Here is a 27,830-nt window from a genome sequence, read left to right as displayed (position 1 = left end):
ACAAATACAAATGTAATATTAAAAGTGTGAACAACAATTAACTCTAATACGAGAGATACAGTCTGCAATTAAATTGTCTCTGCCTTTGATATGTCCAATATCAAGATAAATTCCTGTAACATTAAACTCCATCTTAACAATCTCAGATTTTTGCCTTTTGATTTCTGCAGAAAAACAAGAGGGTTGTGATCAATGTAAACCACTATTGGCTGATTTGAAGAAATAACATGAAATTCAAAATGCTGTAAAGCTAATATCAAAGATAAACACTCTTTTTCAATTTAATAGTTTCTCTGGGATTTATTAAATTTGCGTGAAAAATCGCAAACAGGATTATCAATCCAATGACCATCCTCTTGCAATAAAACAGCACCAGCAGCCGTATCACTAGCATCTACAGCTAATTTGAATGGCAAACTGAAATCTGGTGCAGACAAGACTGGAGCACTTTGAAGTATGGCTTTAAGTGTATCAAATGCCTGTTGACATTGTTCTGACCAAACAAACTTTACTTTCTTTTTAAGTAAGTTAGTCAAAGGCTCAGTAATTGTAGAGAAATTTGGACAGAATTTTCTGTAGTAACCAGACATACCGAGAAAGCGCATCAGTTGTCTCTTGCAATTTGGTATGGGAAAATTTGAAATTGCACTGATTTTGGCATCAACAGGTTTTACCTCACCCCGTCCTACAGTATGTTCAAGGTAAGTCACCCTCGCCCAACCAAACTCAGATTGGCAAGGTTGACAGTCAACATTGCTTTGCTCAGTCTCTCGAAGAACTTCCGCATGAGCTTGATGTGTTCCTCCCAAGTGTCACTATACAGGACGACGTCGTCGACGTAGGCTTCACATCCGTCTAGCCTGGATATGACGTCGTTGATCATCTGTTGGAACGTTGCCGGAGAGTTCTTCATTCCGAATGGCATCACCTTGTACTGGAACAGTCCATCTGGTGTAACAAAGGTGGATATTTCACGAGCACGATCGGCCAGAGGGACTTGCCAAAATCCCTTCAGTATGTCAAATTTTGTCACATACTTGGTTTTTCCCACTCTGTAGATGCAATCATCAATCCTCGGGATTGGCAAAGTGTCTGTCTTTGTTAGAGTGTTCACTTTCCTGTAGTCCGTGCACATGCGATAACTATTATCTGATTTTTGGCACAAGTATGCACGGCGAACTCCCTTTACGTTTACTGGGTTCAATAAAGTCATTATCCTGCAGCTATTTGACTTCTTCCTGGAGATATTTCGCTTTCGTTGGATTCAGTCTGCATGGATGTTGTTTTACAGGCAAACTGTGGCCGACAACAACATCGTGATAGATGATGTTTGTCCCAGTTTGAACGTCTTGAAACAGGTGTTTATATTCGTGGAGCAGTTCTTTCACCTGTTGTTGTTGTGACGGCTGGAGGTGTGCCAACTTTGTAGACTCCAGATTCTCCAGGATTTCTGAGTTCTGAAGTTTGACCGAGCCCAGCTTTGAATTTAGAGTATTTTCACTCAAGTCAGTTTCAGTATCGCTATCTTCATAATGGTTTGAACTGACTGCACTGACAGGCTGTGTTATAGTAGGATTATTCCTATCTAAATATGGCTTAAGCATATTTATGTGGCATAACTGGTTTTTTTTCGCCTCGCAAGTGTATTATGATGTAATCTTAAATTTCTTATCCATTTCTTATCAATAAGATACGGCCCAAATTAACGAGCATGGAGCAGTTTCCAGGAACTGGAAGTAGAACAAGAACTTTTTGACCTGGTTCAAACTCCCGTTTTGAGGTGTTTTTATCGTATTTCATTGACTGCTGAGATGACTCAAGATTTTCTCTTGCTAATTCACATACCTTAGAGAGTTTTGTATGAAAATCTGACACATATTGTAAAATATTCAGACAATCATCACCGTCTGATAGAATTTCTCTTTACAGAGCTTAAGTGGGCCATGGACTGTATGTCCAAATACAAGCTCAAATGGGCTAAAACCAAGAGACTCTTGAATTGACTCTATAACAGCAAAGAACAGAAATGAATTCCTTCTTTCCACTGCTTCTCTGTGTCAAAATAGTAGGTCCTAATCATGTTTTTTTTAAAGTTTAATGAAATCGCTCAAGAGGACCCTGACTTTCTGGGCGATAGGAGGATGGCCTAAACTGTTTAATGCCTAGTTGATCCATTACTTGTTGAAAAACTCCAGACATAAAGTTGTAGCCTTGATCGGACTGGACACATTTAGGGAGGCCAAATAAAGTGAAAAATTTGACTAAAACTCTCACTATAGCCTTTGTCTTTATATTTCTCAGTGGTATGGCAGGGCTCAAAATTAACTTTTTACCCTGGTAGTCCACTTGGGCTACCATTTGCTGAAGTTGGTAGCCAGTGACAATGGCTGGTAGTCCATGAATATTTTAGTTTAGGGATACTTTACTCGTCCGAGTATAAGCCCCGGTTCAGCAACACAAAATAGCAGTAGAACTAGGGCTTCAACTCGAGAAATCCCATGTTATGTGTCACGAACGCTTAATTTATGCTAATTTATATACATTTTAACACTTTCTATCACTTTCAAAATCTGCTTACACATCCAAAGAAATTGTAACTTGAGTAAAGAAAAACCAAAAAAATATCTCATGATCTTTATGAACTGGCATGCCTTGTTACACCCGAGTCTATCTATACAGAACGTAATACATGATACTGATCGACAACCATAGATAAAAGACAGCGAAACTCAGCCAAGCTTATCTGACAGAATGTTTTATATTACTGTTTCAAATCAAACTGATTACACAATCTCTTGATATAGAAGTTACAGTTTTGTGAAATGTCAGCATCAAACCCCAAAACTTGACACAAGAACGTCTCGTATGCTGCCGATCAACAGCATAGTGTGAACTGCAGGAACTGGCATGCAAAGACTTTGCTGCGAATCCGTAGCCTCTGCCACTCGGGTAGGTTGGTCATTGGAGTGGTAGGCAACACATCAAGGAGTGGCAGGGCTCGTTTTCGCAGCAAGCAAAGACTGCACACGGAAAAGCAACTCAACATTCTAGTATCAAACGCTCTGCATCTTGTGAAAATAACAACATAGCAGTGAAAATGTAATAGATGAAACGGATGTAACAAGATGTCACAGATGAAAGGATAATTGCTTCAAACAAATGAAACTGCATGTTGACTGCATTTAGCTCATCCGAAAGTGACGGACATCGCACGCCAAGTATTTCATGTCCCAGGCTTTGGTAGTCCGTGTGGGCTACCATTTTATGGACTTTGGTAGCCCCAGGGAAAAGTTGGTAGTCTGTGGACGCGGGACTACCGCTAATTTCGAGCCCTGTATGGCTTCTCGGAACCGAGTTGATGTACACATTATTGTCAACATGTACTCATTTCCTGATCTTGTCTTTTTAGGGCCCAACACAGTCTATAAGTATCCTACTAAATGATTCTTGAAACGCAGGAATTGGCTGTAAAGGGGCCTTTGGAATGGTCTGAACCGGCTTTCCTACCATTTGACATGTGTGACAAGTTTTACAAAAATGTGCTACATCCTGCCTGAGATTAGGCCAGTAAAAGTGACTGGGAATTTTATGATAAGTTTTCCTGACACCTAAATGACCAGCCCAGGGGGTTTCATGGGCCATGCGCAATATTTCAGCATAATAGGGCTTTGGAACCACAATTTGATGTTTTTTTTGCCCTATCGTCATCAACCAAGACATCTGAAGGTCTCCATTTATGCATGAGAATACCAGATTTTGTATAATTGGAAATTGAGCTATCTTGAGTTTCACCATCACCATCTTCCCTGTCAAATAAACACAAATATCTTTGTGTTGTTCTGCGATGAGACTTGATCTAGAAAATGTCTGACATTGGGCAGCAGAAGTTTTACTGGAAATTTCAAATCCACGAGGGATAACGAAATGATCCGTGTCAAACACCTGACAAAGAAAGGTGTCATTTAAGTCAACATCTGTGACATTATTTTTGAGAATATTTTGATTCTCAGACGTTTTCTTTGACATGGCTCGAGTAACAGCACATGAAGGAAATAAATCAGGTATCTCTTACTCAATTGGCTCTGGATCCTGATCTAAACTAGGTTTATCAGTCACAAGTGGATTAGTAATGACCTTGTCCCCAGCAAGGTAGTTTCCAAGGAGAAGGTGAATCCCTTCAAAAGGCAAAAAAGGCCTAATACCTAAAGTCACAGGTCCAGAAACAAAGTCCGAAGACAAATAGACATTATGGAGAGGAACAGGAATGTAATCATTGCAATCTTCCCCTTAATAAGAACTTTAAACCTGAAAATGACTTTTCAGAAAACGGCAGGGTATCTTCCAACAAAAGAGACTGGAAAGACCCGGTATCTCTTAAAATTTTGACGGGGGTAGCGAAGAAAAAAATCACTGGAAGTGATATAAAACCATCATGAATAAATGGTTCGAAAAAAACCATTTTGCTATCTTGAAAAGAATTGACCTTGACCTCATTTATTGGGGATTAGAGGGGTTTAACCTCAGACAATGTGTTACACACATTATTAGACTCTAATTGAGTTGATGAAGAAATAAAGCCCATTGGCTTAGATCCACTTTGACCACTTTGACCTTCACGTTTTCTTTTTATTTGAAACAATCTGACACTATTTGCCGTCTTTCTTACAATAATTGCAAGAAAGTGTACCAATCTGTTTGTCAGAAGGAGATTGAGACTTGGGATCTGATGACATGGAAGTGTTACTTGAACTCTGTGAACTGTTGTCTTTTGATTTTCTACTCTCCTTTGAAAAATTCTTGGATGAAAAGGAGGATTTAATTTACCTGCATTGTTACGATACGAAAGGGACTGGGATGGTTTGCTGAGAAATGAAGATTTGTGGGTCAATGAATAATCATCGGCAAAACGTGCAGCAACCTCTGCCTTTTGTTCATTGATAAACGTCTTGATGTCACTCCAAATGCCCCTTTTACATTCCTCAATCAAAATAAGTTGACATAATTTCTTGCGACTTTGACTAACCTTTTCAGAATAACACCAACCATCAAACAGTTTTTCTTTTGTTCGAGCAAATTCAACATAAGTTTGATCCTTTGCCTTCTCACAATCCCTAAATTTCTGACGGTAAGCTTCAGGCACCAACTCATAGCCCTTGAGAATTAATTCCTTCACAGAATCATAATCTGAAGCCTGCTCTACTGACAACTGAATGTAAATTTCTCTGGCTTTTACCCACCAAAGCAGTTTGAAAAAGCATAGACCAAGAACCCTAAGCCAATTCAGACTCAGCAATTTTCTCAAATGAAGGAAATATTTTTCACACACCTTTTCTTGGAAAGGGGGAACTAACCTGAAATGCTTAGTGATGTCAAAACTGTCTGAAGGGAAGAATTTTCCTGACTGTCCAAGCTCTAAACGTCTCATTTCTAACTGTAGTCGACGTTCTGCTAATTCTCTTTCCTTTTCTTTTCCCTCTCTCTCTTTCTCTCTTTGTCTTTCTTCCATTTGCAATTCTTTTTCCCTCTGTCTTTCTTCCATTTCTAATCTTTCCTGCCTATCTTTCTCTCTGTGTGATTCTTCCATTTGTAACTTTTCCTTTTCTAATGCCTCTCTCTTTTTCCATTTGTAATTACAATTTCTTAAGTTCCAAATTTGCCTGTATTTCTAATTCTAATTTTCTGAGTTCAAAGGAAGACTCAGGCTCATAATCATGCAAGACGGATTCCTCAAATTTGCCTACACTGACTAAATATTTGACAATATTGAACTGAATTTCCTTCTTGCGCATAGATCTTTTAACTTCTACTTTAAGGAAATTGGCCAGTGCAATGAGGTTGTCTTTTTTGAGGGAATCAAATGTGTCCTGATCAAGGTCCTCCATAAATTCGTCTGGCTTGAATTCCGCCATGATTGAATTTCGCTGAGTTCACAGTTAACAGTTGTTTTGAAAAGGCTGGCAAAGTGTTGTCAAACGGCTCAAAATGTTCGTATCCCGGACGAGCCCCCAATTTTGTTATGTGACAGAAAACGAACAAAAGGTGAACTCAGCAGTTTCCGTATAAAACGAAATTTATTACGAAAATAAAACTAATTGCTAAGTCAGGGATAGAATACAAACTGTAAAAGTGTACAGACTACTTATCTCAGCTGGGACGGCAAAGCTCCAGTCTCAGAGTTGTAACAGTCAGTCGGATGAATGAACAGTCCTTTGGCTTGCAGGCTTGAAGTTAAACAAAGTCCACAGTATAAATCCAGCGTTGGCAGTGAAGTTAATACTGCTTGAGTTTCCAAAGACTTGAAGTAACACACAAGAGACACGATCCCAAAATGTCTGACTGCAAGCTGTGCACGTCCCTATTTATACACATGTGCTTACATAAGGGCATATAAGAACAATCTACAACTTTTATTGACATACTAATTACTGTTTTTAAATTTATCTCTCTTGCAAACTTGCACCATTATCTTGCTTCAACCTGGCAGCTTTCGTACGGGCATTTACTAGGTATGTCATGAGAATTTATTTCCATAACAGTATGGATTTACACAAGCATAATTTAATGGTTTTTAGTGCAGCATAAATTACACAAGTGGATGCAAGAGTACAGCAAGTCATATTCTATATGATTGTTATTCCCAAAATGTCCTGGGTTTTTGGGGGTTTTTTTGGTTTTGTTTTTGTTTTTGTTTTTGGGGTTTGGGGGTTTTAAGTGTTTGCTTTTCTGTGCAGCGTATTCGCCAAGCGTAAGTCCGGCAGCCATAGTCACTCCATTACGCTAGCCGACATGTACAGTACTATCATGTACCATGATTCTTCATTGAAATATCAAGACATGTATTCTACATATCAAATATGATTATTATCCCAGAAATGTGGCAAGTGCCTGTGGACACTGTCACCAGACTATCACAGGGTTAACTTTGGCAAAGTGAACAACGAACACGCCAGCAAGGGTATAAGAGAGTAGTCTTGCCAGTGCATTCAAGTTGTTGACTTTGCCAAAGTTAATAATCTGGTGACCGTGTCCACAGATAAGTAAGTTACACTTGCTAGCTTTGTGGCATTAAGCAATCAATTGCATCAGATTGTACGCGCAACAAAGTGAGAAAACTTTGCGTTAGATTGTTAAAGGACAAATACATGACTCGGTGAAGAAGAAACAGAAATCTTCGCAAAATCACAGCTAAAATAGGACGCATATACATGTATACATCAACATGATTCAAAGGCTTACCGGTATGTTACCCAGTATTATATATAATTCTTTATATTCCTTATGGATTGTATGCAACATAATAATTATATATTTCTTGTAACCCATAGAATTGTGATAATAATAATAATAATAATTAATATAATAATAATAAGTATTATATAGAAATAATAACGCGAATAATAATAGGTTCAATTTCCGTGAAAATTTCACCATAAGGGTATTTTGGGTCGAAAAGACCAAATATGATATCGATTTCACTGCCCCATGTTTCCATGGTAACCATTTTAGGGGTTGAAAATTTCAGTTTTTCTAATATCCAATGAAAAGTTACTTTGATTGATATGAAAATTATCTAGCAGGGGGAGTTCGGGTCAGAGAACACAAAAACCAGACTTATTTTAATGTTTTGAGTTGCCACGGTAACTATTCTGGGATTTAAAATGTTACTTTTTCCTCAATTCCTATTAAAGAACTATTGATTGATGTAAAAATTGAAATTTTCTTGTTAGCACACCCAAAAAAATCAGACTCATTTTAATGTGAATTGTTTCCATGGCAACCATTCAGGAGTAAAAATTACCAGTTTTTCAAAGATTCCATCTAAAATCCAGGAATCAACAGAATGTGATATATCAAAGGGATATTTCGGGATAAAAAGACCAAATATCCAGTGTAAAAATCCAGTAATCAACAGAAATATTATACCAAAGGGTTATTTCGGGTGAGAAAGACAAAATATGATATCCATTTTTACTGCCCTATGTTTCCATAGTGACCTATTTGCGTTTTAAAATTTCATTTTTTTTCCTAAGGCCATTAAAAGTAATCCCAGTTACTATGCAAATGCTCTCCTAAGTGTATGAACTCCATGTTCATTTTTTTTATGTTGCCATAGTAACCATTTCGGTAACCACAGTTTTTTTATTTAAAACCATAGACCCTCGAAAGGGTCTATTTTAAAACATAATTCACTGTTTTTTATTTATTTTATGGATTTCTAAGTAACAACTTTAATATTTGTTCTATAATAATAATAATAATAATAATAATAATAATTGTAATTTCTTTGCCTTCATTCTGGAAGGAATAATAACGATAATGTATATTGGGGCAATTTTGGTCAAAATTATGTTTTCCGTTAATTTTAGTGTGTTAGAATTAATTTTACATAGACCAGAAATAATTTTCAAGCATTTTTAACCGTGTTTTCATGCAGTCATCCCAAATTTGTGTTATATAGCATATTACTAACTTATTATGCATTTATCATATTAAGTTTATGCCTTCAAATAATTTTATGTCCTGAAATTAATTCTACTAGTATCCGAACCCGATCCTGCTTATCAAGCACCAATTGGGCCAATGTACCATTATATTTATCACAAGCAGTAACAGTAGTGCACAGTTTTTTTTTGTTTTATTTAAAACATAATTCACTGGTACATATTTATTTTATGAATTTATAATTAACGACGTATAATAATGTTCATTTTATAATAATTTATTTTGATTTCTTTGCCTCATTCCAGGAAGAATAATGAAGACAAATTATATATTTCTGATTGTTTAACTAAAGTAAAATTATGGCCATGTAGTGGTGCATTATTTTTGTGACCTGGCATGACCTCATAAACTCTATGATTCTGATGATTAGCTAGATCTCCCCTTTCCATGGTAGCAATGGCTAAATTTGAACATGATCCCTGTATACCTTTAAACATTTTTTTAAACCCAGCAAGCCAAGACAAGGGAAAATATTACAAGTTAAATGTTTCATGTCTTATATTGCCCAGGGCTCGAAATTAACTTTTTTCCCTGGGAGTCCACTTGGGCAACCATATTCTGAAGTTGGTAGCCCAGTGACACTGGCTGGTAGCCCATTCATATTTTAGATCAGGGGTATCTTTTTTCGTTGACCAGACAAGAAAGGGCTATTTCACAAGGTTCTGCCCATGAAGTGAATTTTCTAGTCTTTTGATGTGTATACTTGCACACCTTTAATGCCCAAGGAAAGGTGTAATGGACGACAGTGGGACTCAAAAGTTTTGTGACCTATAAACAACCCGTTTCACTCTCACAGTTGTATGCAAATTTTAAAAGTCGCCATGACAACATGACAACAATATGGCCTTTTTAGCACTGAGACATACTGTAGCAGGGCTAAAAATAGACCATGGCCCTTCTGTTGGGAGGAGGCATAATTTCCGTGTCATTTAGATTGATACATTATTATCAATATGCAACGAGAATGCGTTTTTATTGGCCATCGTTTCCTGTGCCTGTCATTCAAGTACGTCAGTTCAGATATGGAAACTTTGTTGCAAAGTTCCACCGCACGGCCGGTCGTCTCCAGAACAAAGTCATACTATGGCAAATTTCTATGCCCAGCTGGGTTTGACTGCGTCAGTCCCAAAGTGAACGACGCATCTTTCAACCTTTCAGCTTGGTGAAAAACACATTTATTGATTCGCCACAGGCCTGTGGACTCGCTTATTTTTGCACAAGTGCTACGTGGACATAGGAAAAAGTTGTTGAATACTCACTGTTTCAGTGAATCCGCCATGATGAGAGTTCTCAAATCAAAAAATGTTGCCGAGCTCGAATACAAATATCTTCAACGTTATTGTTATACAAGAGTTAGCAGTCCAAAGTCTGTCCCCTGTTTTTTGTCAAAGTTTGGAGAAGGCCGGCGTTTCATCTGAATGATTGTACGACGTGAAACGCAAAATTCCATCGCATATTATCTGGCAATATGTACAGTAGAAATACTGTATATCGTCGCTCCATGTACGTATAAGCTTATACTCCACAAAATGGCCACAGGCGGCGTGAACTTTCTGAAAGGATTTCCTAAACGTCCTACTTGGTACCTTAGGGACTCACTTGTGATGTCCTGAAAAGTATTCTCTGCAGTAATTCCAGATTCTGTCAACATGCAAAGCTGAACGACAAGATTATAGCATAGGACGTAGTGTACAGACTACACATTCACGCGCAGGTAAACATAATTGCGCACGCTCATATTGGCAGACTACACTGGAAAACGAGTGCACATGCGTGAAGGTATATTTGCAGCAAATACACTGGCATAGACTCTTCATAGTCACTATGCCTTGTTTTGTGTGTGTTCACGACTGCCACTATGGACCTGCATTCGAACACCTCTTTTTCAAAATTCCCACTGCTTCAATGACGTGTTATTAGAATTCTATATAATACTTATAGCCCCTAAACTTGTAATAATAATAATAATAATAATAATAATAATAATAATAATAATTAACAGAACGATTACTAAAGGATTTCGAGACCATGGGTCCGATTACTAATGGGTTTCACAACCATAGCATGGAAACAATAATAATAATAGAAATAATAAGAAGACGAATTATAATTATAATTATAATTATTATATTTATAATAAAAATTTAAACTACAATCAGCGTTGGCGAGGCCCAAGCGGTTAACATAGTTTCAAGTTCTTGCACTGTTGATATTATATGCAAAATTTGAGCTTGGAAACGTCTTTGGGTTCTTGTAAAGAGAGAATATGAAAATGATCTCATAGTAACTGTAGGTTTCACTGGTAATCCTAAGTTTTACGCAAAATACAATATGACAGCCAAACTGCTTGACAGTACAAATGCCTTTCACAAACTTTAAAGCGCTCACACTTAAGAAGATACGAGTAAAATTTCAGTTTAATTGATATGTTGGCTCTGGAGGAGAAGACTTTTAAAGATTATTTTGGGTTTTCGCAAAATCCAAAATGGCGGTCAGATCACATGACCGATCAAAATGCCTTTCGCAAACTTGAAAGCGATCACACTATAAGATGTTACATTTTAAATTTCAGTTCAACTTTTACAGATTACATTGGGATTTTCGCAAAATCCAATCTGGCAGCCAAACTACGTGACCCATCCAAATGCCTTTTGCAAACTTAAAAGAGCTCACACTAAGGATGACACGAGTAAAAATTCAGAAGAAGAAGAAGATTGGAGGAAGAAGAATATTGACCTCCAGTAAAACCAATACGGGCCCAAGCCGCATGTACACTTATAATGCGCCTAATCTCTGACAACAGAGCTCAAGGTGCAAAATGCCAAAGCACACTGTATCAGAATAAATATTGAAACACTTGCTGGAGACTTGATGAATGAAAAAGGTTAAACTATTGTTTAAAGACGAAAGTCCTGAGGGAACGACAGAAGGAAAGGGCTGAGATGAAGTTGCAAGGTCAGACATATATATAGATATATATAAGATAATCCCTTCGTGTCATATAAAGTATGTAATGGTCTTTAAAAATGTCAAGAAAGTACTTTTTCGCTTAAAACTTACCACGAAACTTCTTCTTGATGGTCTTTTCGCATGTACTGATAAAGCTGCTTTTCCCTGATCCCGCTGGGCCAAATAGTCCAATACGTAAGCCACCCGGTCTCAGAATATCCCTTACTTCCAAGCCTTCAAAAGCTGCAATACCACACAATGACGCAAACGTATAACATCGAAGCTCATTGACTCTTTTATCGACATTGGCTAGTTCTCGTTTTATTTTCTCCGACCTTTGCTTGGCCTTTACTTTTTCTTCCTCTTTTTTCTTCCTTGTGTCCAGCCAAAACATTTCTCGCTGCTTTTTGAGTTCCTCTTCAATTGTTCTGTCGGTAACATCTTCATAGATGACTTTCACCTCATTGGGCTGAAACAAATTCGCATAAAAGATGACAGGGGATATGACTTCATCATACATGCTATCCCTGTATTGCCATTCTTCTATTGTTCAGACGGAACTATGATATGAACCCACATTTTAGCTAGTGAAAATACGAATTATATTTTCACTGTAACCGAACTACTTACAGCTACGCGTACGCATGACCTTGGCTGGTATGCATGACCTTAGTTGGTAAATGTACTTATAAAACAGCTGAGCGAATAAGACAAATAACAATCTGAAACGTCATTATGATTATGGTCACATTTCTGTTGTTTGAGTCACTTCATTGGCATTACACTTAGGCACAAGTACAGTTGTACCAAAAACATACAAACAAACGTATTGAAAATTTGTATCATTTGCCGACACCTGTCATCGTTCACGGCCGGTCCCGTGGCGGTGCAGTGTTTTCATGTCGTCTACGCTGCTGAAGATTACATGTAAGATATTGGTTGACAGTGCATCATGATTGAACCACGTACTTTACGAAGAGTTTCCTGTTGATGAGCTTAAGTATCTAGGCGGTGAATTACATCGTTTAGAGCCGTAAATGAACCTTAAAAATCCAACCGCACTGAAATTACTCGCGACAGACAATGTTGAAGGTGCACATTATTTCCGATTTGAACCTGTCATGAGATTCACAGGTCATGATCGTGTCTGATGGCACCGGTGTGGTGCCGATTCCAGATACAATGTAAGATCTAGGGAAAGTCAAACTTTCGCTTAGGTTGTTAAAGGAAGTTTAGTTCTATATAGGCAAGCCAGGAACGAAAATATACGAGAAGACGACGGAAATACCTATGAAATGTTCTATTCGTACAGCAACAAATCACCAAGGAGTTACGACACTACAGCTTACAGTGTACTCACTTCATGTTTTCCTAACCCTCTTACTAATATGGTAAATTCGGCATATTTGACGTCTGAGGACATGAATAATTCTTCGAGATAAACTGACTGGTACCGGTATTATATCCACCCTCTCATAGATGTTGCAGAGCTGCTTGCTCCATGTTCTCAGCTGTTCATTGTCGATCGAGTTTGAAATCGTACGCTGGCATGGCGCGAGTATTTTGACCCGATTTTGGCGGCCTCATAACTTTCACGCAGGGGTGAGATTATGTATCAAAACACGAAACACACCCATTTACAAACTCCCGTCTATGTTTTATATCTACCGTCATTTTAAACCAAAAGTATATCTTTTTCAAATTATGAAAACCTGTGTCGACATCGTAATATTTAAATTGTTCGCTTTAAAAGTGCTCCATAGACCCTCATTTAAAGTGGAATGGCCCAAAAGCGGAATAATATCAAGAAGTGATACGGTTGTCATCACTCCTTAGCAACAACTTTTCGTGATGTGTCCATATTTTGACTCATTGCTGTTCAACTCGTCAAAATACGGACACAGCACTCGAATACGACGACGGGGTATCGCCCGAACTTCGTGTAATAACCCCTAAATATTACATGGCCATTGTTGATCAGTCACTTATTTCCATACTGTATCACTTGAAGACAGCAAGTATTTATTTTGAACGATCTTCTTGACAATAATTAGTGTTTTGTTCGTGATTGTTGTGCAATTGATACTTCCAATACAATGGCGTCCTTTCATCAATCCTTTCCAACAACATATAAGGGGACATTTATGCAAATCATTTACTGGGTACTTTCATTCATAAATCCATTCAAGTTGAAATTCTGATACACTCAATGCCATCTGTACCAATCAGACATACGAGTTCGGTAACATGAACTTCTCAATCAGTGTCTAGAGGTTTCCTGACGTCAAAGGAAGTCAACCATCGACTGGCAGGGACACTTCACTCCGGTAGCACCTGACAGCCATAGTAATAAATGCGAAGTTATTTAGAATATAAGGGAAAGTGGCTACAGGATGTGGCATCATAAGGTTTCACATCATACCAAACATGAGGGGTGTAGTACTTGTGGTTGCTCAATAAAAGGCATAAACGTATATTTGAGGTCAAAGATCATCGATTCAAGTAACATTTTGTCAACATATCGTGTTCTCATAGTTATCTATGTATGCCAAAAATCAGACCTCTAGCGCTCTTGGCTAACCTAGAATTAGATATGTGCATAATTAATCAGGTAAAGGATGTGGCGTCATAAGGTTCCCATCATATCAAAAATGAAGGCCGTAGCAGTTGTGGATACTGAGTTAGCGATATATATGAATGTGTGAGATCAAAGGTGATCGAGGTCATATCAAAATTTTGTGAAAAAATGTATCCCATAGTTTATCACTATATACTAGTACCAAAAATCAGACATCTAGCACTGTAGCACGCAAACAAATCCTTTAAGACTCTAAATAATTTATCTGCAACTACTGTGCAATGCTCATCTATGAATGATATTCCGTAATGCGTTCCTCCTTAAATAAGACGAAGCAAATATCCGATCTAATCATCATGTGGTTTATTGGAATATAAGCATGTCTTCCAGAGAACGTGTAAGAAGGTACTGGAACGTAATAAAACGAATAACTGAAATAAATCAAAGAAAAATACAGAAAAAATGAGAACTAAGCTAGATTCACACTCTGTAATGACCCAGGGGTCAAAGGTCAAGTCAGTGGGTCAAGTCATAGGACCTGTCTCCTTAAGCACCCTCTAACAGTGACTGAACGCCTTCTTTTGTTAACAAGATCTCATTTGCATAAACAGCCTTGACTTACAGAGTAGGAACAATTTAACTGCTTTGCAACAGTTATAACTAAATCAAAGTTGCATGAAAATACAATCACTAAAGCAACTAAACTAATAAGTCCTAGATCAAACATGAATTAACTTCGATCAGTGTCTGTACGAGTGTTCTTGTCCTTGGTCATTGTCCGTATAGATTTGCCTTGCAGGGGCGACGCCCTTGTATGCACAAGGCCAATAGAGTTCCTTGGAAAGCTCATTCAGCTGTTAACTCAATATACAGTAAGATAGAAACTCACTGGATATTTTGTGGGTTCATAGACAACTGTAGCACTGAACAGGCTGAAATTTGTTCCGCAAAAATGTCTTTACATACAATTCTGGCGAGGTAAAATGTGCTTCTATCTCCTTGACTTAAACCTTTCAAGGAGGCATTTCCCACACTAATGGCTGTTAGGCCACGTACTGTCTTTCTTTGCGTTGCGTTGTGTAATAGAAAAGTAAACACTGATTGTGGGAATGAACTATGTCTTTAAAAAGTGCTAAGGGTCAACACACTTTGCTCTGATATCAACTGGAATCTGTAATTTCTAGCTCAAAATTATGAACAGAGATTTTGGCCGTAACAAACACATTCACTTGTCCAGAATTATATTATGCTCTTAATTAATGAGGTACGGGATGTTGCGCATCATACCAAATATGAAGTAGGCAGCACATCTGGTTACTGAGGTATGGACAAATATGTACATTTGAGGTCAAAGGTCATTGATGTAAAGTGACATTCTGTCAAAAATTTTATTTACATAATTGTCCATGTATACCAAGAATCAGACCTCTAGCGGTATTTCAAAGCTCAGAATTAGATAATTGCATAAATAATGAGATAGAGGAAGTGCCGGTCTGTGACACTTTGTAAAAAAAGTTTTATCCCATAGTGATTCTTATGTACCAAAAAATCAGACCTTCAGCTCTATTGGCAAAGTCAGAAGTAAATATGTGCAATATTCATAAGGTAGAGTTAGGTAGAAGGGTCAAAGGTCAAGGGCATCCCCGAATTTTGAGTTTGCAACTTAGTCCCTACCTGACATTGTTCTATAGACATCAGTCCTCAGGGACTCTTATACAGGCGTCTTTATAAGGGACTCTTATAGACAATGAGATGCGGCCATGGCTTATCCTGAGGTACAGAGCAGGTCAAAAGTCGTAGAAAAAATTGAAAAATAATTATTTAAAATTTTTTTCCTTAAAATCGGCAGGGCCTGTGACGCTAAACGTTAGGATGAAGAAGCCTGGCTATATGGTCCACAAAATGACATCCTGGAATTGGATTGATTGATATTTATGCAAATGAGATAGATGTAAAAGTTTAAATTGAAAATGGCTGCCGGGTCATTGTGACCAGTTGGCATGGCAACGAAATAAAAAGTGAGTTTTAACCATGTGCCAAATTTGAACTAATTTGGTACATCAGTCTTGAAATGGGAGACAAACCCTTGGGCAGAATAATAATAATAAAACAGAATGATAACAATAGGGTTTCGAGACAAAAGATCTCCTAACCCTAAAATGAGAACGATTACGAGAAGGTTTTGGGACCCATGGCCTCGAAACCCTAATAACATAGCATGGTGTTAGAAGTAATCAATAAATATCTTCATATCGCTTGTAAATCAGACATATCGAATTGCATGGTGTAAAAGTATGCGTGCCAAAGTGTGACATACAGCACCATTCACGTCGCACTCTCAGAAAACATTAACTGATTGAGCAAGGTATTTCAATTTGAACTTTACAATTGAAGCAGGCAGTTGTACAACATGTAACACATCAAAGCAATAAAGTTGCTTGATTTCCAAAACAATTTGAGAATTTCGCAGTGGTTTGGAAAAGTTGAAGAGACGAGTAGAGGTATGTTGAGCTAATTATGGCAGACAAAGAAGAAAGTCAGAAGTTCAAGCTGTTTCTATATCTTATTTGAAGAGATGGCCTGAAGCAATGGAGTTTGATGAGAAGAAAAAGATCGCAAGGTTAGAGATCTTGTCAAGGCATTTGATGATTTGTGCAACTAAAAGAACAATGTTATAAATTATTTAGTCGATGCCAACGAGATTTTTGACAATATGTCACCGATTTAAAGAACTTGGCTGCAACAATAGAGTGGGTTCAATCAGGTTCGAACTCTAAACGTACGGTACCCAGTCACCTAGCGGAGAAGCCACAGACAAAAGAGCTCAACCAAATCCCTAATCTCAAAAAGATTGGTTCAATAACCAAGCTAAGTTGTCATAATTTTAGTCCTTTGGACCCTGTGAGGTTCAAAGGTGTATACCGTATACAGTGTGATGTATGCCATGGACTGAGGTATCTCAGAAAAACTTCAGTAACTTTTCTAAAATTTTGTCTGATGGTCACGAGCAAATATCTCAACGGTCTTTTTCTTATTTTGATTGAATCATTTTTAAGACACTTTTTTAACTTTTTTGTGAAAATCAGTATTCAGTATTTTCAAGTTTTCCTCAAAACCACTGTTTGATCATTTTGATGTTGGCATGGGTATTCGTATAGTCGAAATGCCGTCAGAAATGTTCAAAATTTGAAGATGCATGCCTTGTATTATTTTAAAATATTACTTTCTCCATTTTCCCTTATATTTAGTTGAATTTTAGTCATGCGCAAACTGAAGGACAAATTCAATGACAAATTCTGAGTTGAAGAATCGAAACGGACGCCATCTTTTTCCTAAGTCGGGTCAGATACTTTTACGTTGTAAACGTTTCAATATGTATTTGAATATAATGAAGTTGACAGTGATGGTACTTTTGTCACTGTCGTGTATTTTTTGTAAGAAAGGCACCTCCGATAGACTGTAAAATGATGGCCTCCGTAGGCGGTAATCACCGGGTACCAGCGAATCTATTTCTTTGGCAGCAGACAAATCAGTTCTACCGAGGAAGGCAATCCACTGGCAGGTAGAGGGTCAGGGCGACACTTAGTATGCGCAGGCGCATATAACAAGTAAGCGTTGTTTTGCAAGGACTAAATGTCAGTTGAGAATCGAAATGGACGCCATCTTGTTCTCGGTCTGGTCAGATTTTTTTACGTTACGTTTCATTGTGTATTTGAATATGTTTCATAAATATGAATTTGACAGTGATGGTACTTTTGCCGCCGTCGTATATTTTTGGTACGAAAGGCGCCTTCGATCCACTGAAGAATGATGGCCTCCCTAAGCAGTTCTCTTCTGGCAGATACCGGCGAATCTATTTCTTTGGCGTCAAACCTGTTATCCAGGAAGGCAATCCACTGGCCCGTGGTATAGAGCTGGGTCAGAGCGAGGACACGCTTAGTATGTGCATGCACATATAACTAGTTAGCATCGTTTTGCTGTTGAGGGTATGCTGTCCTTTCGACAAAGTGATAACTTTTGAATTTTCTGTCGCTTATTTTGGGTAATTTCATTAGTTTTGTGTTGATTTTGATATCATTGTTGACATCGATCACTAAAGCCAGTGTGTGCTTATATGGTAATCGATTTACTTAGGAAGTACTTGCATTTCAGAATCATGGCATGATCATACATGATCCGAGATTGCACTTTAGCACGGTCACAATAAGTATTTGTTTGTTTCACTGTTGTTACCTATATTTCCACTAAAAGACCATCACAAATTCCTCGTGGCTACTTGAAACGCACACTGGCATGCATGTAATTGTCAACATCACTATGCTTGAATGTAGAGGACTCTCATACTATGAATACATCGACTGCATAGTGCATACTTGGCTTTCTTCACTGTGGCTTTCACAGTCTTTACGGCTTTCTCAATGAATCCATTAGCCTGTGGGTAGTGAGGCGAAGACATGACGTGTCTGAATGCCCAATTTCCACTGAATTCCTTAAACTCTTTGCTTAAATAGCATGGTCCACCATCACTAACATGCATTCGGGAATTCCGTGCTCTCCAAATACGGTCTTTAGCTTGTATTGCTGATAACTGCCTTGCTCGTTTCAGCATTTAGACGTCTTACAAATGTCATCTTACTGTAGTACTCTGCAACTACAAGGTATGTGACACCATCCAACATAAACAGATCAGATCCTATATTCTGCTCATGGTGCGCTTGGCATGTCGTTTGGTATCATGCTTTGTTTCTGTTCTCTCCTTGCGAGTTGAAGACAGGCATCACATTTGTCAATCAAACGTTCAATGTCACTATCTATTCCTCTCCAGTAGACACATGTCCTGGCTCTGAGTCATGTCTTCTCAATACCTTGGTGAATCACATGCAGCTTTGATAGTATCTCAGCCTGGAAGGATCTTGGAATTATGATGCATTCACCTTTCATCAGAATTCCATCTTCGACAGATATGAAGTCTTCATACTCCAGTACTGTCTTATGACTTTAGGTACATCTGGCCATCCATTAGAAACTATATTCTTCAACATACAAAGTTCTGGATCATTGTCTGTGTGGTAGCGTAATTAGTCCATATCAGACTATCCTACACTGTGAATGGTTTTCTCGAACGTCAGCGTTGTGGCAGGTTTTAGATTGAGGCGAGATAATGCATTGGCCAATAGGAGTTCTCTAATCTCCATATCGTACTGCTGTATTCGTAGTAACATCCTTCGTAAGCTTGATGGAGCTTGGCTCCGATTCTTGAGCTTTATAGCCTCAAGGGCTTTATGGTCCGATTCCACAACTTGGACCCATAGACATATGTGTTAAAACGTTCAGCTCCAAACACTACTGCAGCATTTCTCTCTCTATGTTTGCATACCGTTCCTCTGTAGGTGTAAGGGCTTTCGATGCGAATGCAATTACATCTTCACATCCATTGGGGTTGACTTGGATTAGCACTGCGCCAAGTCCCTTTTCTACCTTTGTAATCGATGTACCTGCGCTTGCAAATGCTTTCATGTGTGCATGTGTTGCTTCTTGGGCCCCTACACTTTTTAATGCATCATCTATCGTCAGGTTTTCATCCGCATTTAGCAACTCTTTGCGGGAGTCATTCTCCCATGTACCCATAATTAACTGATCAATCAGACGATCATCCATATCTTTAAATTACACTTCAGTGCCAATGCTCTGCAACGTGTATAAAATTCATTGATACCTTCTCCCTCTTTCTGTCTGCGTCGATATTCTACATCGAAGGGCACACACCAATTAACTTGTTACTCAACATCACAGTTTTATTACTTGAACTACATCGATCGGAGTAATACAACAAGACTGGGGGAGCTATCAAACTAGCATGTATCATTACATACAACACTGGTGTAATACGAGGTCTGGTCCCCGTTGACTGTCTCTTGGCGAGCTTTTCGTAAGTTTTGAGGTTTTTAGCTCCTCAGTTTTATATACTGAGGAGCTATTAGAATTGAAAACCAGTATGGCTGCGTCAACTTCCTTCTTTCAAGATTTCGCCAATTAACATCCGTCTGGCGGTGTCAACTTATACTTTCTTCTGTCAAGATTTGGCCAATTAACTTCCGTCTGTTTGTCCATGTGTTATGTGATTAACTGGTGGGGCCAATTAACTGGTTGTCACTTTAATGTGTTTTTGGTACATAGGGATAACTATGAGAGCAAAGTTTTTCGACAAAATGTCACATGACCAGCCACTTCCTGTGTTAATTATCCACAACATACCTATTTATGGGCTTAATAATAGAGCTAGAGGTCTGATTTTTGGTATATAGGGATAACTACGGGATACATTTTTTTGGACAAAATATCACATAACCTTGATGACCTTTGTGTTATGTGATTAACTGGTGGGGGCCAATTAACTGGTTGTCAACTTCAATGTGTTTTTGGTACATAGGGATAACTATGGGAGCAAAGTTTTTCGACAAAATGACACATGACCAGCCACTTCCTGTGTTAATTATCCACAGACATACCTATTTCTGGGCTTAATAATAGAGCTAGAGGTCTGATTTTTGGTATATAGGGATAACTACAGGATACATTTTTTTGACAAAATATCACATGACCTTGATGACCTTTGACCCCAAATATACATATATCTCCATAATCAGTAACCACAAGGGCCACACCTTCGTATTTGGTATGATGGGACACCTAATGATAAAGCATCCTGTACCTCATTAATTATGCACATATCTAATTCTGGACAAACCAATAGAGCTGGAGGTCTGATATTTGGTATATAGGGATAACTATGGGATTTAATTTTTTGACAAAATATCACATGGCCTTGATGACCTTTGACCCCAAATATACATATATCTCCATAACTCGGTAACCACAAGGGCCACACCCTTCATATTTGATATGATGGGACACCTAATGATAAAGCATCATGTACCTCATTAATTATGCACATATCTAATTCTGGACAAACCAATAGAGCTGGATGTCTGATATTTGGTATATAGGGATAACTACGGGATACAATTTTTTTGACAAAATATCAAGTGACATTGATGACCTTTGACCCCAATATACATATTTCTCCATTTCATTCTTCTTTTAAAATACCAGCAAGTCAAGGTTTTCATTATAAACCATTACACACTGACAAATTAAACACTCTACAAACAAAATATCTGCATTTATCAATTGTCACCATTGATGAACTTAGCATGGTTGGTAACAGTTTATTCAATTTTATTTATCTCCGTCTTCAAGAAATCAAAAGAAATAAAAATATTTTAAAATACCAGCAAGTCAAGGTTTTCATTATAAACCATTACACACTGACAAATTAAACACTCTACAAACAAACACTGCATGAAAACCCTATAATACTTACTGTATTAACATGGAATATTGCCTGTATTTTAACTGAAGAGTGCATATACAGATGAATACAGTCAAGAATCCATTATTTGTATTCAGCTAGCCTGTATTCATGTGGATTCATGTGAATTCACGTGTATTATACTATAATACAGTCTACTCATCAATGTGAATTTATCTGAATTATTGGGTTTTCATGCAGTGAAAATATCTGCATTTATCAATTGTCACCATTGATGAACTTAGCATGGTTGGTAACAGTTTATTCAATTTTATTTATCTCCGTCTTCAAGAAATCAAAAGAAATAAAAATATTTGATGGCGTGTCAATAGTCTCTGTAGGTGATATGTTGCAAGTCAAACCTGTCATGGGTGGATGGATTTTTGAAGATCTATACAAGGGATATGGCCCTCTATCAATAAACCTCTGGAAAGATTACTTTACAGTGCATGAACTGACAGATATTATGCGACAGAAAGATGATAAACATTTTGCAGAATTACTTAATCGTCTCAGAGTTGGCCAATATACACAACAAGATATAAACATACTTAAGCAAAAGGCTGGTGAATTTTCTGGTCAAGCAGATCAATGTGAAAATGCAATTCACTTGTACTACAAATGTAAATGTTGAAAAACACAATGAAGCAATTTTCACTAGAGTGCTGACAGAGAAATTGTGGTGGCTCACCTGCATTCCAATGCAGTAAATGGCGCATACTCACTTTACTAGTCGCCTGATAATAAACCGCCGCATACTCCATCAGGACAGATTGGTGTTGGTGTGAATATATGCAACTTATATTACTGAGCCGAATCATGCCGTATATACAATTAAATGTATCTAACACAAACTCGTGTATCCCATATCCCAATCCCGTGCCTCAAAGTCGATTACTGCTTACCAACAACCAACTACTTCAACTGGCCTCACACATGAGGAGCTTCAGTGTCCTTGACGCTATTTTCAGTCCTTTGGACCCTTTAGGGTCCAAAGTACTAATGTGATAGCCTGGCGTATGCCGTTTACAGTGTGACTTATGCCGTGGACAGAGGTATCTCAGAAATGCTTAAGTAACTTTTTCTGAAATTTGGTCCAATGGTCACTTGGAAAAATATCTCAAACGGTATTTGGGTTTTTTTTATTGAATCATTTTAAAGACACTTTTTTTAGTTTTTTTTGTAAAAATCAGTATTCTCAATTTTTCTCAAAACCACTGATTTGATCATTTCATTGTTTTACGTGGGTGTTCGTATAGTTGAAATGTGGTCAGCAATGTTCAAATTGTGATTTGTATGCCTTATTTTATTTTTAAGTAATATTTTATCAATTTTTGGTTGGTTTCTAATCAATTTTGCAGCTACCATGAGCGCATGCGTCGAATGCAAGACCTAATTGTGAGTTGAAGAATAAAAACCAACGCCATCATGTTTCTCGGTCCCGTTCGATTTATTACGTTTTAAACTTTTTCATGTGTATTTAAATGTGTCTCGTAAATATGAAGTTGACAGTGAAGGTTGACAGTGCTACCCAGAATTTACAGTTAACGCGAAAGTTATCTTGAAATTTCTACTGTGGGCAAAACTGCAAGCTGTGTTGTATGACTCTCATATATGGCCCCACATCATAGATATTTTGTACCGATCACTGTATCAGAAAATTAGAAGAAAACCAACCAATCAGAGCATAGATGTACAGAGTAACTATGGTCAGGATGATTGATGTTATTATTTATTGCCAATGTTAGTATTTGTCTCTTGGCACATACTAGATACTTATGACTGTCAGACAACATTTCCATATCATTTTATTCATTTTTATGATATTTAGTTTGTTTTTCACCATATTGTATGTCGTTCCTTGTGTTACGTAATTCAAAATTAAATTTGGTTTTGCCTATACACTCTTGAAGAGGGGTAAGCTTACTTATATTTTTATTCTCATAGATTAAGATGTACTGTTGACTTACAGTCTCTCCACACAAGTGAATAAACTTTTTTTCATTGAATATGTATTGTAGATTAGTGTATGCTCCAGATATACATGTAGCAAAGTATATGTAAACTTGTTTGGAACCAAGCAAATGTGTTTTAATCAATGATCCAAATTAATTTTCTATTTGATGAACAATAGAAACATTTGTAATAAATGTCAAAAATAAAGTTAACACCAACTTTTATTAAGTGCACGTCTACCCTCAGTTCAGCTAGGGCAAGTCGTTAGGTGTAGATTAGCCATTGTCCATTATGGTACAGTAGTTTGCGGCCAAATTTGTCTACCCTTCTGCGTTATAAAACTTCACCATTTCCCTTTTAGATATTTTTCATCCCATCAAGTCCAATGTCTTAATTTATTTTACACATGCAAGGGCTTTTCATACTTAGATTCCATATTTGAATTCACATATTCCAGCTCCTGGCAATCACATTTATTGTCTCTAATGCAAGTGCAGTAACCACCCAGTTCAAGAAACTTCCATTCATGCCTAACAATTTGACTTTTTTGACAAACTTCACATTCATGTCAAATAATAAACATTGAGGAGGTACAAATGACGTCTGTGCCCTGGGGCCCCATGTTCTTGATAATATAATGGAAATAGCAGACTTTAATTTTTGGCTTTCCTCTCGCCCTTGCCGATAAATAAATGTTAATGGTCAAGGCGTCGTCCATTATTTCTATCGAAGAGGTTACAAGTCAACAGAGTGATTCAAAACCCTTTTTCGAGGTAGATTTATGCAGCTATGCTCATTGAAAACCAGCCAGTGAAATTCGAAGTACATTTAGGTGCAGCTCGGAAGATTTTACAGACGACTGAGCTTGGTAATTTGGACAACGACAGAGTAAGGCAAACTTCTTACATTGTTAAAAAAGACAACAATAAAGCCTAAGGGACAGACCAAAGTGAAGATGGTGAATGGAAGGAATTAGATAGCAAATTTTGTAGTGGTGAAAGGTGATATAAACAAGGCTTTTCTTGGGAGAATAGCCATTCAGAAATTTTGATCACTAAAGGTCCATCACGAGCAGATATCAGTGGTTCAGTTGAGATAGGTCATGAGAGATAGCATAAAGTCAGAACAACTTGTCAAGGAGTATCCAGATGTGTTTGATGACAGGTTTGCTAGAGGGGAAGTGCCATTTCGACGTGGGCTCAAGTGACACACCACTTGTTCATCTGCAAAATGTCAAGATAGATACCAGTCACAATAAAGGGCCAACCGAAAGATGAGCTTGACAGATTGACTTAATTGGAGATCATAGCAGTGGTTCAGGCCAGGAAGATGTAACTGTATTATCCTTGCGATTTGAACAAAGCCCTAAAGGGAAACCACTTCCCATTGCATACCATGAAAGGTAAAAGTGTTCAGTGTCTTTGATACTAAGAAGTCATTTTGCCAGGTGGAGCTCAATATAGAAAGCTCGTTGTATGACAAATTTCAACACACAATTTGACCCGTACTTGTGGTTTTGCATGCCTTTCGGTATTTCTAAGGTGCCTGAAGTGTTTCAGTGTTAAAAAGACAATGTCATTGAAGGTCTGTTACGTACAAAGTCCAAAGTCGATGACACTTTTACTACTCCACGGTGTAGAAGATAAAGTTGAAGAAACTATTGCAGATCTTTACAAAAATATAACAGCTTTCATAGGGGGAGATTTCGAGAGCGGAGCTTGAACTTGACGATGAAAGAATCAAGTCCAGGTGAAACACGTTCCTTTCGTTGGATACCTCAAAACTAGTGAAGATATCAAGCCAGATCCAGCAAAACTTAAAGCTGTTGTGCAGACGCCAAAGCCAACAGATACTGCTGAAATCCAGAGATTCACTGAATTCGTTAACTTTTTGAGCAAGTTCTTACCAAAACTGAGTGAAGTATGCGGTCGCAGAGAAAACTAACCCTCAAGGACAGTGAGTGGCGTTGGTTAGATATGTCTGTTGCCTCTCCGCTAGGCGACTGGATGCCGTATGTTGTGAGTTCGAACCCGATTGAAAACTAGCCGCATTTTCTACCCTGGGTGATAACTCTGCTGGTGGACAGAATTGTCCCGAGGCTGTCTTTCGCCCAGTTTAAGCGATGTATTCATTGCTTGGCTTCGATGAAGTTTGTGTGTGCGATGTGTGATAGTGAGCGTACGAGCGTGAGTGCTTCACGAACTCTACAACGTGTGGAGCGGTCGCAGTAAGAAAAATGTAACAACTTAGCCGGTTATTGAACCACTCTTTTAAGATAGGGGATTTAGCCGAGCGGTTCAATCTGTTGCCTCTCTGCTAGGCGACTGGATGACGTATGTTGTGAGTTCGAACCCGATTGAAAACTAGCGTATATTCATGATTAAGCAGTTAAAGAAGTTAAGCATATTGTTGCTGCACAACCTGTGTTGAGATACTGTGACCATGCAGAAATCGAATCTATTCCTGCAAACCGATGCCTTAGAGACAGGATTAGATGCAGCGTTGATCCAGAATGACCAACAAGTAGCATTTGTGAGTCATACCCTTATGAAAACAGAAACCAGGTACGCCCATATTGAGAAGGAGGTACTTGTTGTTGTACTTTGAATGGAAAGATTATATCAATACCTTTATATGCAAATGAGCCCTCGTTAGATGAGCACACGTTGTTGCTGAGCTCCGTAAAATTGCAATTTTCTACCTCGGCCTGTTGTTGTTCTTATGGTGTTCTTCTCTGCTGTTTTGTATGAAGTTCTAGAGACGTTACTGAATGTTCTACAGCCATTGTGAGTACGTTTTTTTTTCTCAGTATTAGCCTGTTTTTTCCCGTTTTTGGCCACGGCTAAGTCGTGTACACTGTACGTGGTCACAAGTCAACAGGTGTTCCACTGCATAACTGGACAGATATGCTGTCCTGCAATGACTGCAAAGAGGTTTCCAGACGAGTGAGACTGTGCCAGGGAGATCACGATCTGTGTCCACAATGTGAACGAGACCGCAGTCGCAATAACACCGAGAGTAATGCTCCAGACATCTCAAATGTATCTCCGAGTGGAGTAATAATTAATGAACTGTTATGTTACGTGTCAGATAGGCTTGACATTTTACCAATCGATATTTTTTGTAAAGCTCTGTGTTGATACTTTTGAAGATGGAGAAATCTAAAAAAGCGAAGAAAATTTTATTTGACTTGGTGGATGACGGGAAATCTGGCCGATTGAAAAAGCGGCAAGGACAACACAAGAAGTCAAATAACATGCAAGACATATTGACCCTGATGCACGAGACAGACCCTGAAAACATGCCCTGCTTTGTTGCAAGAGACTTGTTGACATTTCAATATTGCTGAAGGAGATTTGCTGTCTTCGTCAAGAAGTGACCACGATGAAAAATACGCTATCACAAGAAAAGAGTGTCTCAATAAATGAAGAATTAATTTCTCTTCGTTCTGAGCTAAAAGAACTAAAGCGCTTATACAAGCCATCTGCCGTTTTTAGAGCTGCTGATAATGGTGATTTTTCTACACAAAAGGAAATGGAATGCTGTAATACGTCAAACGAAGGCGTGAAAGTGGTCATCGATAACGCCATGCCACCTGTTAACAGCGCAACTTCAATACCCTCCCGTGTACTTGAATCGTCAGATGTTACGCAATCCATCAATACGTCCTCACAAAGCACACCAACATTTGCCACAGTAGCAGCTTCTGGCATAGCTAACTACACAATAGCTCGCCTTGGCCAAGGTGTACGTCCGGGACCTTCAACTGCCCGCCCTGATGGTGATTTCATTATGGTAAAGCATCGTAGAAACAGGCGTTCCAAGTTTTTGCTAGGAACTGACTCGAGCAGTAATGAACTAAACTCAGTAGACTCGCGTCCACCAGCTCGTGTCTTCATCAGTAGACTCCATCCAAATACCTCGTGCCAGTCTGTAATCAATTTCGTCAGGAATAAAACTAAAGTTGAGCCCAAGTGTGAGAAACTGAAAACGAAATAGGAGTCATATTCGTCATTCGTTGTTGAAGTGCCTCATGCAAATTTAGCTACGTTGCTGGATGCATCTACGTGGCCCGAAGGAGCTCTCGTGAGGAAATTCTACCCTTCAAAATCCATTTAGATGTCTCTTCGAATCGCTTCATACAATTGTCGCGGTTTCAAATCGTCTGTTGATGCCATTAAATCTTTGTGTGATGATCATGATATCATTTTATTACAAGAACATTGGTTGTGTAAAAATGATCTCTCACTACTGTTTTGCAACAGGGGTAATACCCCAATGAAAGATGACACTGGTGTACGGAAGATCATAAGGTGGCGTGGGAATTCTCTGGCGGAAATCATTGTCAGGATTACTTAACATCCAAATCTGTACTTACAATGAAGATCGCATTATTGGCTTGAAATTTCAATGGAGTAACAAAAGTCTCATTCTCCTTTGTGTTTATATGCAGACTGATTGTGAATATAGATA

At 38.2% G+C, this 27,830-nt stretch overlaps 1 protein-coding gene across 1 annotated transcript in view; it reads right to left on the bottom strand.

Annotated features, from left to right (window-relative positions):
• The window catches only part of LOC139130789 (interferon-induced protein 44-like), a 164,618-nt gene that overhangs the window by 118,918 nt on the left and 17,870 nt on the right, over positions 1–27,830 (bottom strand). Inside the window, exon 2 of the mRNA XM_070696580.1 lies at positions 11,563–11,920. Coding sequence (XP_070552681.1) covers positions 11,563–11,920 — 358 coding nt within the window. The remainder of the gene's footprint in view (positions 1–11,562; positions 11,921–27,830) is intronic.

Source organism: Ptychodera flava, chromosome 4 (assembly GCF_041260155.1).
Source record: "Ptychodera flava strain L36383 chromosome 4, AS_Pfla_20210202, whole genome shotgun sequence".
Lineage (NCBI taxonomy): Eukaryota > Metazoa > Hemichordata > Enteropneusta > Ptychoderidae > Ptychodera > Ptychodera flava.
Note: the sequence above shows the minus strand (reverse complement) of the source record. Positions and strands in the feature narration are given on the sequence as shown.